Genomic DNA, 14,801 nt, shown 5'->3' on the forward strand with positions numbered 1-14,801 from the left:
ATGCAATACAATTATGATTTTTATTGTTTTATTACACACAACACTCAAATATCTCAGACTGTTTGTCAAAAGTGCAAAATTGCAACAAATACAACATTGCAAGAACAAAATATACATCCAACGTAAATTGCATGTATAGACTTTTTCTCAAAAATACCGATTGTGAGATGGTTGCATTTTGGCAAGAAAATACATTGAACAAGCGCTCACATGTGGCACTGACAATGCACGTTAAACTCGCTCACATGCAGTGATGGAGCTCGCAGAATTTACTGTGAAAGAAGAACCTGAATCACAAGCTGCTTGTGAGCACAGTTCGGTTCGCTCTGGATCCAGTCACAACAAATCTATACAGCAATTTAATTAGATCAAAGCCTTTGTCGTGCGATAAACAAACTAAGATTACATTTTTTGTTCAACTGACAAACACGATGGCGCAAACTTTAGTTTAGTGGTCTTTTATGTTCATTACCAAACTGGCGGACAGATCATGGCGGTTCATTGTAATTAAATCAGAAATAGAAATTTGATGTAACATTACAATAAAGCAGGATAATTAATACATTTAAAATGGCCATTAATCACCTGTATGTGCGTCCTTAAATTTTGGCTTGAGGTCTTCTGTACGTCAGTGAGAACCGTTAGCCGCAAGATGCGTGAATAAACAACAGGTGGCGGTAATGGCAAAACAAATTAGTTTGTAATCTAACAAGAAGAATAATATTCTTGCATCCAAGCGTGCCGCACAAGCCCTCAAAAGTGAAGCCAAAACGTCTCGATCGCCCCCCGGTGACCGGTCCTAGTATAGCTCATAAGCCCCGCCTCCCCATGTTATTCAACGGGACGTGAGACCAACTAAATAATTAAATTACACTTCACATATCTTTTTTCTAAAGATAGTTTCTGTCATTTACTGTAGTTTCTATCACGTTGATGTAATTTCAAGTGTTTGTTTTTAAAATAAGTTAGTTTTTAGTTAGTTATTTGATGCTATAAAAACGGTGCTGTGACATCATGATTGACAGCTGTGATTGACAGGTTCTCTGTGTGAAGTAGTCACTGAAGCACCAACGGACTTTTTTTCATAATGTTGACTATGTGGTTAGTAGTTGTATTTACCTTATTTTAACGAGGTACTGCAATCAGCAGACATCATTTGAGAGGAACGGAGCAGACAAGGCCACTTAAGAAAAGTGCAGGGCGTGTGCTTGCGATTGATTCAACGAGCAGACTGCACAGACTCAAGTTCCAATATGTCAGCGCCATATCGGGACTCTGGCGGCTTCAGTTCTCTCCAATGGAAAAGAGCGAAGGGGCGTCGTCCATCTTTTTTTACAGTCTATGCTTGCATCGCGCTGATTCGCGCAGGCTCAACAAAACACAATGTAGCTTTTGCTCGCGCTACACCGCTACTTGCTGCAAAAAGTAGTTAGCTACTGGAAAAGCTACACTGTTTAAAAAGCAACTGAGCTACTGCCAAGCTACTGAAAAATGTAGCTAAGTTAGTAGCGTCGCAAACTTGTAGTTAACTACTCCCCAACACTGTGCTTTTCCAACTAATCGACATTGTAGTAAAAGACACCAAACCTCTTTTGGCCAACAAAGTGCAGCAGCCACACGTTCAAAAGCAGTGAAATATGCATCCACTTCGGATTCTCTAAAGTGAGGCACTAAAGCAATCTGCTTACTAACATCAAATGTAGCTAGTGGTCGAAACATCACTCACAGAATTTGCCGAATTTACTGAAATAACAGGATTAGGCTGCGCAGCACGGCCCGAGACAACCTTCGCTGACTCCAACTCAAGCTGTCGCAGTTTCACCTGTGTCTCAGCTTCAATTTCCAGTTTACGAACTTCTAGGCATAACGTCATTTCGGCTTGGCGTGTCTCAGCTCCTTCCTGCGCTTCCATCTGGATTCGGGCTAAGCGGACCCTCAGTCGCGCATCACCCCCAGACTCAATGGAAGGCGGAGAAAGTGGATAGAAGGGCGGTAAACCAGCCTTGGGCTCAGCATCGACCTCCACCTCGGCAGTCTCACCTTTTGCCTCCTCCATACTCCCCACGCTAGTCAGACGCCTTTCCACAACTGACATGCCAGCCCTCTCACTATCCGTATCTGGAAATGAAAGTATTTTTAATTGAACCAAGTGTTTCAAAATGTCATTTTTAATAATATGCTTTAGCGATTGCCTCACCACAGGAATGCGATAGTGTCCAGCTATCTGCAACAAATCGTCTTTTCTACAGAGCTCAAAAATGTCCAAAGTTGGATTAGCAATAAATACTTGCAAATCAAAAGTACTCATATCAATATTTCATTATACTCACGTCAACATGCACAAACAATTCCTTTCCCACACCATACAAAACACACACCAGCAAAATTTTATTTTATTTTTTTGACGAGCACCCAAATATGTTACGTCCCTCGTTAGAGATTATACTTGTCTAGGAATAATATTGGACACACATATTTTGCATTTACGTGTGTGTCAATACAGCAGCGGGTAACCGCATGGGAAAAGAAAACAGACAACCCAAACTTCAGTTGAAAAGGTTTAATTCCTCAACTGCAATAAAGTGAATTAATAGTGAAATAATAAAATAGTAAAGTAATGCAGTAATGAGGCAATACAATGTAGCAAAAATCATCAAGATCAACAGTCAATCTGGTGGAGAGGAAGGAGCAAGAGAGTGGTGTTTAAATCAAAGAACTAAATATAACCAAAGAAACAATCCTCTAACTAAAGTTAAAGAAATAAACTAACTATCAATAAAAGATGTAGAAAGAACGTATATAAAAACATAACTACGTAGCACGGCGTACGTAACATCCATAATAAAGGCTAGATGTCTTACGGCGGAGTCTCTATCGTCATCACCGGTGGCCATCTTGTCACAGGCAAGCTTTCTGGCGGGCTCTGTGGTACCTGATGTAAGATGAGTGATCAGCACGAACACAAATACTCTTATCTCGTTGAAATCTTGACGGATATACAAACGGTTTGGTTTCTTACAAACGTTATTAACGTGGCTATAATTCTGGATGATTATTTATTTCTACACTTATTATTCATAAGTATGCAGTGTCATAACTACATCTCTGACGTTTATAACAAACCAAACCGTTTGAAAATCGGTAGAATATTAAGCAAGTTCTGGTTATTTAAAAAGTACATGCACCATTAAAACACAATGTTACGAGTGAGCGAGCTGCCTGTGACAAGATGGCCGCCAGGTGCAGACGTCGACCTCCATTGGCCAGCAGCGCGGATGAGACATCTATCCTTTATTATTATTATGGATATATATGGCGATAACACCAAACTTAACACACCTGCTCCCCATTCACACCTGAGACCTTGTAACACTAACGAGTCACATGACACCGGAGAGGGAAAATGGCTAATTGGGCCCAATTTGGACATTTTCACTTAGGGGTGTACTCACTTTTGTTGCTAGCGGTTTAGACATTAATGGCTGTGTGTTGAGTTATTTTGAAGGGACAGCAAATTTACACTGTTACAAGCTGTACACTCACTACTTTAAATTGTAGCAAAGTGTCATTTCTTCAGTGTTGTCCCATGAAAAGATATAATAAACTATTTACATTTACAAAAATGTGAGGGGTGTACTCACTTTTGTAAGTTACTGTATGTATATATACTGTATATATATATATATATATATATATATATATATATATATATATATATATTAGCATTTTTTTCTTATACAATATGCATTTGGCAGATTATTTTTATCCAAAGTGATTTACCAATGACCTTGCTAGCGCCATGCTCTTGATGAGAAGCCTTGAAAGCACCCTGACAAAAATGGTAACCTAAAAGTGTTTTTTTATTATTAACTGGTTTTATTCAAAATTATATGAAATTATAGATATAATTATATTAAAAAAGGTTATATAATTTAACATTATACTGAACTACGGGAATATACATTCATTTATGCCAAAAAAAAAACTAATTTTTATGGGTTAAACCAGGTAGAAATATAGTTCTTTAATGAAACAATAGCAGGTTACGATTTTTTCAATAATGGCCCATTGTACCCAACATCACTTTTTATTAACCAAAGGATGGGACTTGCTGTTCAGTAAGTGAGCCATGTATACATTCAGTATCAATTCATTCAGAAATCTCTCAGATTTCATTAAAAATATCGTCATTAGTGTTCCGATGATGAACAAAGGTTTTATGGGTTTTTGGAGGAAATCAGGGTGAGTAGCCTAATTAATGACAGAAATTTCATTTTTGGGTGAACTGTCCCTTTAATAAAATGGTCAGTTTTATGTCTTGATAGTAACTTGCCCTGATTGTCAATTCATTTGTATCCGTATGAAACGAACACAGTACTATTGTGCAGTGTCCGTTTCACAGTATGTTCTTACCACCGTTGGGGAGGTGTCAAAGTTCTGCCAGGCTCAGCAATATGCTTGTTTGGGCTGCTCCCGGCATCAGTTTTCTCTGCAGTGGCTCTGGTGAAAAGCCAAGTTCTGATCATGATCCTGTTAAACCTCTGATCCAGTCCAAAGGCACACCATGTATAGTTACATAAATCAACATTATTGCCTAATGTTTTTTCTTCTATTCATATTTTTATAAATATGAATAGAATAGTTTTATTTTATTCTAGTTTTATTTTCTAGTTTTATTTTATTTTATTCTAGTTTTATTTCTTCTGTTTATATAATTATGAATATTTGTATACATTTGAAAATAAAGTATTTAAATAGTTTGACAGTGATGTCATTGAGTAACCTGGCAAAAGCTATTGTCGCCTGCGTGCTTATAATGCAGCACTGGCTGTTTTGATTTTCTATTTTACTGCAGATGGCACGTGACCCCTCACAGTGACCTGTAAAACTAATCTTAATCTCATTTAACTTCATCTTGTCCACATCCGTAGTTACAGAACATATGTAAGCAATAGGGGACACCGGAAAGTGTTCAGATTAAAATTAGTTTTTAGAAATGAGCAGAGGTGCAATCATACATGACCAAAATCACCCTATGATCAGCCAGTAGAAGTTGTGTAAGTAGGCTATATGTAACAAAAAAAATGTCCACACAAGGACAAGGATTTCGCCATCTTTGTCCCCATAATAGGGTATACCTGAATCACTCACACACACACAGTCTGTTATTTTATGTATTTATTTTATAGTTGTTTCCAGTGGGGTGGTGATGGTAATTATATATCAAACATAATTTTATTACTTCAGTTAATTCATGCTTAAAATTTTAAATGTCCATGTTTTCAATTAGTTTTCAACAGATTGTGGGCTGTAACAATGTCACTTTTTGTAGCCCATATGAAAATAATTGACAGTTTAAGGACAATTTTTAAAATTCACATACTATCATTTATATTATTTCATTTCATTTCAGTTTATTTATATAGGGACAGTACAAAAAACATGATCCCAGTCAAAGCTGGAAAATATGTATTGTACCTATATTGCTTAGACAAGCAATATATCAACATGACAGATGTTAAAACAATCAACTCTGCACGGTCACCATCCCCCTATAAATACAATATAACTTAAAGGTTATAGTATATTAGGCTACACAAAGCCCTAAGTAATAGGCTACTCAAATAATCCATGTGTTAAATACACTCATAATTAAGGCCTTTATCTTTGCTACTGGCCACCGATTAAAGAGGACTTTTGGAGAGATATGTAGGCTACCCTTTGTTAAGAAACTCTCTCGCTAACTTGTTGGATTAAAGCTGCTTGATTTTTTTTCAAGGAGGTTATTTTATAGCTACAAGGGCCAGTGACGTTAATACTACAGCCAATCCGATTGCTCCAATCGCTGAAGTTCATTTGTTGACTGTCGCTCTTCTTGTCAGCAGCACCAGCGCGTGAAGCGCGGAGTCAGTAGTTCAAAGGGCAGGGGATCATTAATAATATCCACCGATGGAAATCTTTTACTCGGTATGTGTAGTTTAAGGTAAGTTTTGCGATTCAATACAATACGTTCTTCTTATACAGATTATTAAACCTCTCCGCGCGCCTGTTACATCACTACAAAATGCTTCATCTGATCGCCGGACTCATATGCGTCTATGGACTGACGTGTGTAAAAATTGTCTATGGACAAAATGAAAAAGGTGAGCGTTTTCTATGCACTGCAGTCCCCATTGACAAGGATACAAGTTGCCCCGTGCAGTCTCTGCCTTTTCAAAGCTCATCGGTCCAAGAGGAGGAACTGAGAAACACGGTCATGCAACTTCGCGAGATAATTTTACAGCAGAAGGAGACAATTGTCAACCAGTTAGGAACAATTAAAGAGTTGACGTCTAAACTGTCACGATGCGAGTCTGACTCTGAAACATTTAGGAAAATTAATAAGGACACAATGGATGATGTGCCTAAAGATCCAAATGACACCATTGACGTTCTTGGAAAAACAATGCAGGGTCTGAAGGATCGACTGGAAAACCTAGAGGTAAGAGATCGAGTCATATAAGTTTAAGTAACATATAAGTTTGACGCTTTGCCGTGTTCTAAATGTGTAAATAAAGAGATTAAATGACTAAAAGCAGTTGTGCTGGATGTTTCTCTGCCACGACTATTTTGGTAATTATGTGGAGGCGTTGAAGATTTACAGGGATTATCTCATTAGTTAGTAGTCTCTATCCCTTAACCACAAACGGCAAAGTTACTTATGATGCCCCACGCGACAAAATGTCTGGAACGTGTCAATGCCACTTAAATGTCAGGTGTTAATCTGACTGTGTGAAATGATGGAGCTAACCCTAACTCGATATTTTTTCACATGAAGTGGTTTTATCTGTCACTGAATGATTTTTCTTTAAGAAACTACAGTTTTGTGGGAAGTTCATTTAGTTAGTTCGTGTTTTAGGGTTAATTGCTCAATGAAATATTTTCCCTTTTTGATAAAAGGCAGAATTGGGCAAAAATTCCATTTCCATTAAATATAGACCAAATTAATTCCTTAAAAATATTTTTCCAGTGTTTACTTACACTGGAAAAATGGTAGGCTGTTACTTCTCAATTAACTGGTTTTATTCAAGTTATCAAGTTAAAACTATTATTTAACATCACTGTTCCAATATAATTAACCAAGATTAATTTATATAAATGTCAACAAAACTAATTAAATTAGGTAGAAATAGCCTAGAGGTAACACTTTAGTTTGGGGTCCAATTCTCACTATTAACCCGTTGCTTATTAGCATAGGCTACATATTACTAATATTGGCTGTTTAGCAATTATAAAGCACATATTAATGCCTTGTTCTGCATGAACATATTTTATATCCCTAATCTTACCCAATACCTAAATTTAACAACTACTAGCTATTATTAAGCAGTAATTAGAAGTTTATTGAGGCAAAAGTCGTAGTTAATAGTTATAGTGAGAATTATACCCTAAAAAGTGTGACCGAAATAGCTCTTTAAAGTAACAATTGCAGGACAGGTTAGCTCTTTTTACAATGTCCCTATAAATATCCATAACCGAACAGATATATGCTCACGAGTCACGACACCTATTAATTCTTTTTTGTCCTGATCAGAGATTCATTTACATGATTTTATTGTTTATTTATCCAACATGGTGTAACTTCAAGAAGGCATTCTTGGTTTTTCAGAGATGCAAAAAAAGTGATGGTTTGCCCATGAAAACATCTTTTTAAACATGTTTTTTTAAAAATATGAAAAGAGGCATATTACGTAATTATCATTAGCATTTAATTGATTTTAAGAAACAAAAAATTTGTGAGATTACAAAGCAGAGTATGATTTCTTTTTCTTCAAGAATGACATTGATTTCTTTGACTTCAGCGGCAGTGCAAATGTTTTCACCTGTTAAAGAAGATGCTTGAAACTAAATTTGATTTGTGATTTGTGAATGGAAAAACATTATTAGTACTTAATGTTCTTCATAACTGGGTCCTGGACATCAAATGTTATATTGATGTAAAAAAAAAAAAAGAAGAAAAATGTGTACCAAAAAAGAAAGAAAATGAACTGGATTAAAAGAGTTTTACTTTTTTGTATTGTTCTTAGTTCAGAACGGAATATGTTCTATCAAGCAAAGACAAAGCCTTTGTATAATTCTGTCAGCTATGTTTAGGAATCCAATGATTGTCGTTTTTTTGTCTTTTCTTTCCGAAGCAACAGCAAATGCGAGCCAATATCTCTGGTGGCTCCTTCCCTAATGAGCTGAGAAATCTACTGCAGCGTAGACTGGAGGACTTGGAGAATCAACTGCTGAAGAAGGTCAATGAGCTCGAGGATGAGAAGTCCCAGCTATACAATGAGACAGTCGCTCATCGCCAGCGCACGGACAATACCCTCAACTCTCTCATGAACAGGATCTCTGAACTGGAGAAAGGTTTGCACAAAACACTCCTACGTTCTCTACTTATTCTTATTTCCAAAGGACAAGAGACTGTGAAAGTGTTTTAACATTTTATTTCAAATGTTTGAAACTGTTTAGCACTGTGTGCTTGTGCTTCAAAAATGGCTAAAATTCAAGCCTGATAGCCTTGTGGACAGCGGTCCGACATAGAGAGACAAATATCCGGCGACCTGAGTTCTATCCCGGCTCGGCTCCACCCCATGATTTCCTGTCTGATCTCTATACTGTTCTATCCAACAAAATATATATATCCAATATACAGTAGTCAACATATGAAGTGGATCAAAACCTTTTATCAAAGTTATACATGAATTTTGAACAATAATCATTCTTGTCTTAGAAACTTTGATTCACTTTTTTGATCCACTTTAAATGTTGACTACTGTATATTACCATATTTATCTGGTATAGCGATACAGTTCGCTTCTTTATTTCCTCTACATTAAAATATAGTCTTGATAATAGCTGTCCACATCATTTTTCTTAATGTTTGATTTGAAAGAGTTAGGACTGAGGGTAATCAGGTTGTTTTGTGGTCCGTCAGCATATTTCTGCATTATTCCAGAGATGATGCAATAATAAATCACTCTTTTTGGCTTTTAGGTGGAGCTGGATTCAAATCACCAGAGAATTTCAAAATCTCTCTTCCTCTTCGCACAAATTACCTTTTTGGACAAGTAAAGAAAAGCCTACCAGAAATGTACGCCTTCACTGTCTGCATGTGGCTCAAGTCCGGTTCGAGCCCGGGCATTGGAACCCCGTTTTCCTACGGAGTGCCTGGACAGGCAAATGAGATCGTACTGATCGAATGGGGCCATAACCCCATAGAACTGCTCATCAATGACAAGGTAAAGAAATGACGTGTTAAGAAAAGAAGGCTTGGCATCGATTTTTATGAGGACACTGATGTTCAGTAATCTGCAATTGCAGATTATTAGTCATCATTTAATCATCAGCATTGATAAGTGCATAAGAAAATGTATATTTACTAAAAATAGAAATGTCTTTCCTACTTTTTTTACAATTAGTTCACTGAAAACTGAAAAAGGTTTGATGAAAGTGGATGGTGATTTATATCGCCAAGCTCCAAAAAAAAGAAAAAGCATACAATAAAAGTTGTTATTCTGAAGCCACATGAGTTTAGTTTGAAAAACAGATTCAATTAAAATAATATTTCACTGTTAATCTCTCTATCCACTGCAGCTTTGAAATCCCATTCCCAATTGTGAAAAATTGTGTAAAAAAAAAAGATGTTGCACGAGGTGGAGCCACGTGACTTTAAAAGTTTAAAAAACACTACTCCAAATGCAATTTGAGAGGAAGATTATCAGTGTACAACGACTTAAAGGGATAGTTCAGCCAAAAATGAAAATTCTGTTATCATTTACTTACTCTCTTGGCATTCCAACTCTATATGACTTTCTTTCTTCTGTAAAACATAAAAGAAGATATTTTGAAAAAATCTCTCTCTCTCTCTCTCTCTCTCTCTCTCTCTCTCTCTCTCTCTCTCTCTCTCTCTCTCTCTCTCTCTCGCTCTCTCACTGTAAACACGTTTGATGCGAAAACGAAACCATCGAGCGAAATACCGGAGTGAACATGGCTGACCGAGTTTTGCTGCCTCCTTAACCTGATCCTCCATGAGTGCAACCAAGGGGGACACAATCACAACTATCGCCTTGCCGGCCTTTGGCCTCCCCAGTTTCTCGCTGACGATCGGTAATAGTTGATAAATTAAACTTTTCCCAAAACCTGTCGGGAGTAGGGCCACGACATCACCTCCATTCAAAATGTTTAACAAACACTCTTCTTGTTCGGGCTTCAGTTTGCAAATGCCGGGAATATTCTCCACAATAGAGCGAATTGCATCCCGTGTCTCCATAATCCGCGGTCGTTTTCGATTTCCCTAACCTAAAATACAATCTTAAACTCGGTGCTTAGCGTCTACGTCACGGCTCTCAGCCCGCCCTCTGTTCGTTGATTGGCCGGCTGTTTTCAGGCCGGAGGAAAACTGAGAGACATGTCGATGTCTCAGACTGAGTACAGAAGCGAACTGAAATTGAGCGGAAGTACGAAGTCTGATGCAGTCAGGCTATGGCAACATGGTCTGGTTACCAACATTCTTCAAAATATCTTTTTTTTTTGCGTTCTACAGAAGAATGACTTAAGGGTAGTAAATGATGAAAGAATAAAAAAATTTGGTTGAACAATCCTTTTAAATTTCAGTCTGTTTGTCATAAAAAGCAATTGTACAGCTTCATATGACTACTTTTGTTTCTTGACAGTATAAATCACCATCCATTTTCCTTGTGTGGAAAACAGAAACATAAGATCTCACTTTGTGCTTCAAAAAAAAAAAGAAAATTGATAAACTATTAATATTGATCAACTATTTTTTAATACCTCCTGTTGTTAAATAGGTGGTGCAACTACCTCTATCACTGAGCGATGGGAGGTGGCACCATGTCTGCATCACTTGGACTACCAGGGATGGGCTTTGGGAAGCCTACCAGGATGGCCAAAGATTGGGTTCAGGAGACAATCTGGCCCCCTGGCACCCTATCAAGCCTGGAGGAGTCCTCATCCTGGGCCAAGAGCAGGTGAGAACATAAGCAGAGCTGATACAGCAGTTCCCAGACCCAGCCGCTCTGTAGCTGTAATATTATGCCATCCCTGCACAATAGTGTTACTGACTCATGAACTTTACATTTTAAATAAAGCTTGACCTCAGGCAGCAAACAATGTCATAGAGTTAGCATGCACATGCTCTAAGAGTGAATAAAAGGGGATATTGTTGTTGTCTTAACGAGGCCTGTCGTTTATGGCCTCAACAGGATGTAGTAGGGGGGCGCTTTGATGCCACCCAGGCCTTTGTGGGGGAGCTGAGCCATTTTAACATCTGGGATCGGGTCCTGCGCTCCACGGATATCATTGCCATGTCAAACTGCTCATCCTACATGCCTGGGAATGTGGTGGCCTGGACCGACAGTAACATCGAGGTGTTTGGAGGAGCCTCAAAGTGGCCGCTGGAGCTATGCGAAGACCGGCTATTTGACAATTAAAAGTGTTTGTGGATATTTGTGAGCGATATGATATCCTTTTCATCCTCAAAGAAGATTTATCTTCATCATTCAAACAAGAAGTAGCAAATAGTTCTAAGAATAATCAACAATATATTTAAATATTTTTGGAGAGATTACAACATACAGATAAATGTAACATTTCAGTTATTATATTCTGTTGACAAATTTGTGGCTTAAGGAAATTGGCATTACAGAAAGTATTGTATCAGATGGTATGGTACTCTGATAAATACCATGTAAATGAATGATCATCATGTTTATGAACCATGTATTTACATGATACTCCATGGTACATGTCACCTTGTTGGTTTACAGAAAAGCACACACACACGCTTATCCTGTTAGAATATAGCTGCGTTAAGCCCAAGTCACGTTTCATTACTAAGTTTTTGATTTGAAGAACAAGCTCATGTATTATATAGGAAGATTGTGTGCTTCTGCTTCACAAGTCAAAAGTCTGAAATTTAGACTTTGGTGAGGGAGACCACATTTAAGATTACTTTTACAGTTAGCCTGTTTAGCATTAGCACAAACCATCAGAGCAAATAATGTGGTTAAACCACCATCAAGCTTTTTAAAGTCTGTCAAAGGTTCTTATAAATACATATTTATTTAAAAATATAGAGAACCAACTCTTTTTAGAGTCTAAAGCCCATCTCCATTTTCGCTGAGTGAATTACCCATTGAAGATTATAAATGCTTTAACACTGTCAGATATTTTGAAGACAATTAATGAACTGTGAATTATGTTGCAAGGTCTGTTTCTTTGAATATATGATCATATTTTTATACCCTGCTTTTATATCAGATATGTCATTTAGTGTTGTTTTGTTTATGCAATGTCAAGATACCCATATTTTGTTTAATGAAAAGCCTTTTTTGTTTACTGTGCCAATTATTCAAGGTTTGCTTGACAGTGCTTACCTGTAATTGCCAATGAAAAATAAAATAGCGTTGAAATCTTGTTGTTCTTCTGCTATATTTTCTATTGTGGTTTAATCTGTTTTGTTTTTCAACACCAATAAATAAATGTAGTATTGTAATAGGCAGTAATTTTCTATATAACAGACATTGGTCATTAGCCCTTGTTCATTAGCTTGTTTGTGGCAGTGGTAAATTTGTTTTTTTCCAAATTTACCCAAATATACTGTAGAAAAGTGTGTAATGAGAATCAAACCTCTGCAGATATAACTGGTTGAGGTCAAAAAGTGGAAGGAAAGCATGTAATCACACCGTTCTGATGGACAGGTGGCTCAGAGGGCATTAGCCTGTCTTAAGGGATAAGATCAGTCCCAAGCCAAAGCTCGTGTCACAGAGGGACATTTCACAGGACTGGACAAACTATTTAAAAAAAGAAAATGACCTTTAGAGAGGTGGACATAACATTCAAAAGTTAATGGGTGGTGTAAGAGGTCAGCGCACACAGTTTTAAGCCAGGGATATTGAGAAGATCTCTGGGTTCTAGAAAGAAAACAGCTGCATCTCTGTGACCTTCACCTATAGGGAGAGAAAATCTCCGGCTTCCCCACAGCTCACATCCCTGAGATGATTAACACTTTAAAGAATTCTGTTTACTCATGCTCTGCCAAATGCATTTCAGTCACACGTCAACATTATGAGCTTTGAAGGGAAGTAGATAGCGGATTATACTACTGGCTGTGTGATTTATAATTTGCAAAACAGCATTAATCTGAACAAGAAAGAGTGACATATTTAGTATTTGTTTAGAATTATAAACACATAATTGGATCATTTAAAACATTACCGCTGAAAGTATTATAATAATAATTTCAAAAGATTGTGAATGTTTTTTTTTTTTCATGAGGCACAGTTTGGGGTTGTCACTATTAGATGTATTAGTAACATAAAGGTGGACACTGTGTTTATTGAATTTACTGAATTTAATTATTGGGTTTTATGTGAAAATACTGATGAGGTCTCAAAGGTGTAGCTGTTTAAAATCTATTTAAAATGTAAAATTCAGTCATAAATTATGAATAATACAAAACATATATGTTAGAAGCACCTTAATTAAAAATAAATTCATTCTCTGAGTAAAAAAAAAGACGTAAAATTATGACACATCAAAGGTTTGAATTTATTGATGACTTTATTATCTCCAATAGCTAGATCTAGATTTTTTTAAAGGAAATCAATACTTATATTCAGCAAAGATGCATTAAATTTATCAAAAGTGAAAGAATAAGAATAATGCGACAAAATTTTCAACATTTTAAATATATACTCTTCTTTGGAACTCTCTATTAATCAAACAATCCTGCAAAAATTCAACAAATTTGAACTGTTTCTTGATCACCACAACAGAATCATGTCTGAAGGCTCACTTGACACTAAAGACTGCTGAAAATTGAGCTTTGCCATCACAGAAATAAATTGCATTTTAAAATATTGAAAAGTTATTTAAAATACTAATAATATTTCACAATATTACTTTTACTGTATTTTTGTATTCAAATAAATAAATTACTGCTTTCACTGTATTACTGTTTTTACTGTATTACAGTTTTCCAATAAATAAAGCCTTTGTGAACATAACAGACTTCTTTCAATATATAAAAAAAATCTTACTGACCCTGACCTTTTGAACAGTAGTGCAAGTTATGATAAATCAGTGTGTAGGCGACAGGTTGTACTAATTGGTCGACCGTGTCCTCATGAAAAAAAAAAACAATGAGACCAATTTTTGCTTAACTTGTGTAAAGAAACATTTTCAAGTCCTTCCACATACATATGACTCCCGTTACACTTAAGTTCCAAGGGCAAGAATAATGCCTCAGCTTTTGAGCTGAAGGGCACAGTTATTACTAGACGTATGATGCATTGCTCATCTGTAGCCTTTAACCTACAGAGATATTGTGCAGTCCCTTGTGGAGCTGTAATTCTTGTCTTCCTGGTACCTCACAGTGCAGATGGCAAATGTCATTGATCATCACAGCAGGAATATACAGGTCAGACTCATTCATTCCAGCAGAAAGCTCTAGGTCTTATACAAGGAAACTCACTCATAATCACTTGCAAAGAAATATGATGGTTTTCTGTTTCTGTGTTTTGTACATTTGGGTCAGGTTTAAAATCGTAACAATATTCCAAGGCATGCTTGTTGAACTGCATGCAATCCCTCTAACCTTATGTACTTTCCTACTTTAAAAGGTCCATCACCAATGTCAACATCCATTAGGATCTCAAGGAGTTTTGCATTAACAAATGGAACCTTCATAAAGTGGAACCTTGAAACCTACTCGAGTATGAACTAAAAGAGCAGAGAAAACAGGAAGGAGA

General features: G+C 36.7%; 1 protein-coding gene across 1 annotated transcript; it reads left to right on the forward strand.

Moving 5' to 3' along the window:
- Positions 1-5,863: 5,863 nt before the first annotated feature.
- nptx2b (neuronal pentraxin IIb) lies at positions 5,864-12,026 on the forward strand. Its single transcript, XM_056253033.1, has 5 exons — positions 5,864-6,481; positions 8,175-8,394; positions 9,025-9,269; positions 10,839-11,018; positions 11,253-12,026. The coding sequence occupies exons 1-5, from the start codon at positions 6,065-6,067 to the stop codon at positions 11,478-11,480; spliced, it is 1,290 nt and encodes a 429-aa protein (XP_056109008.1). The 5' UTR covers positions 5,864-6,064; the 3' UTR covers positions 11,481-12,026.
- Positions 12,027-14,801: the final 2,775 nt, after the last annotated feature.

This window comes from Rhinichthys klamathensis, unplaced genomic scaffold (assembly GCF_029890125.1).
Source record: "Rhinichthys klamathensis goyatoka isolate OS25496 unplaced genomic scaffold, OSU_Roscu_1.1 h1tg000101l_1, whole genome shotgun sequence".
Taxonomy (NCBI): Eukaryota; Metazoa; Chordata; class Actinopteri; order Cypriniformes; family Leuciscidae; genus Rhinichthys; species Rhinichthys klamathensis.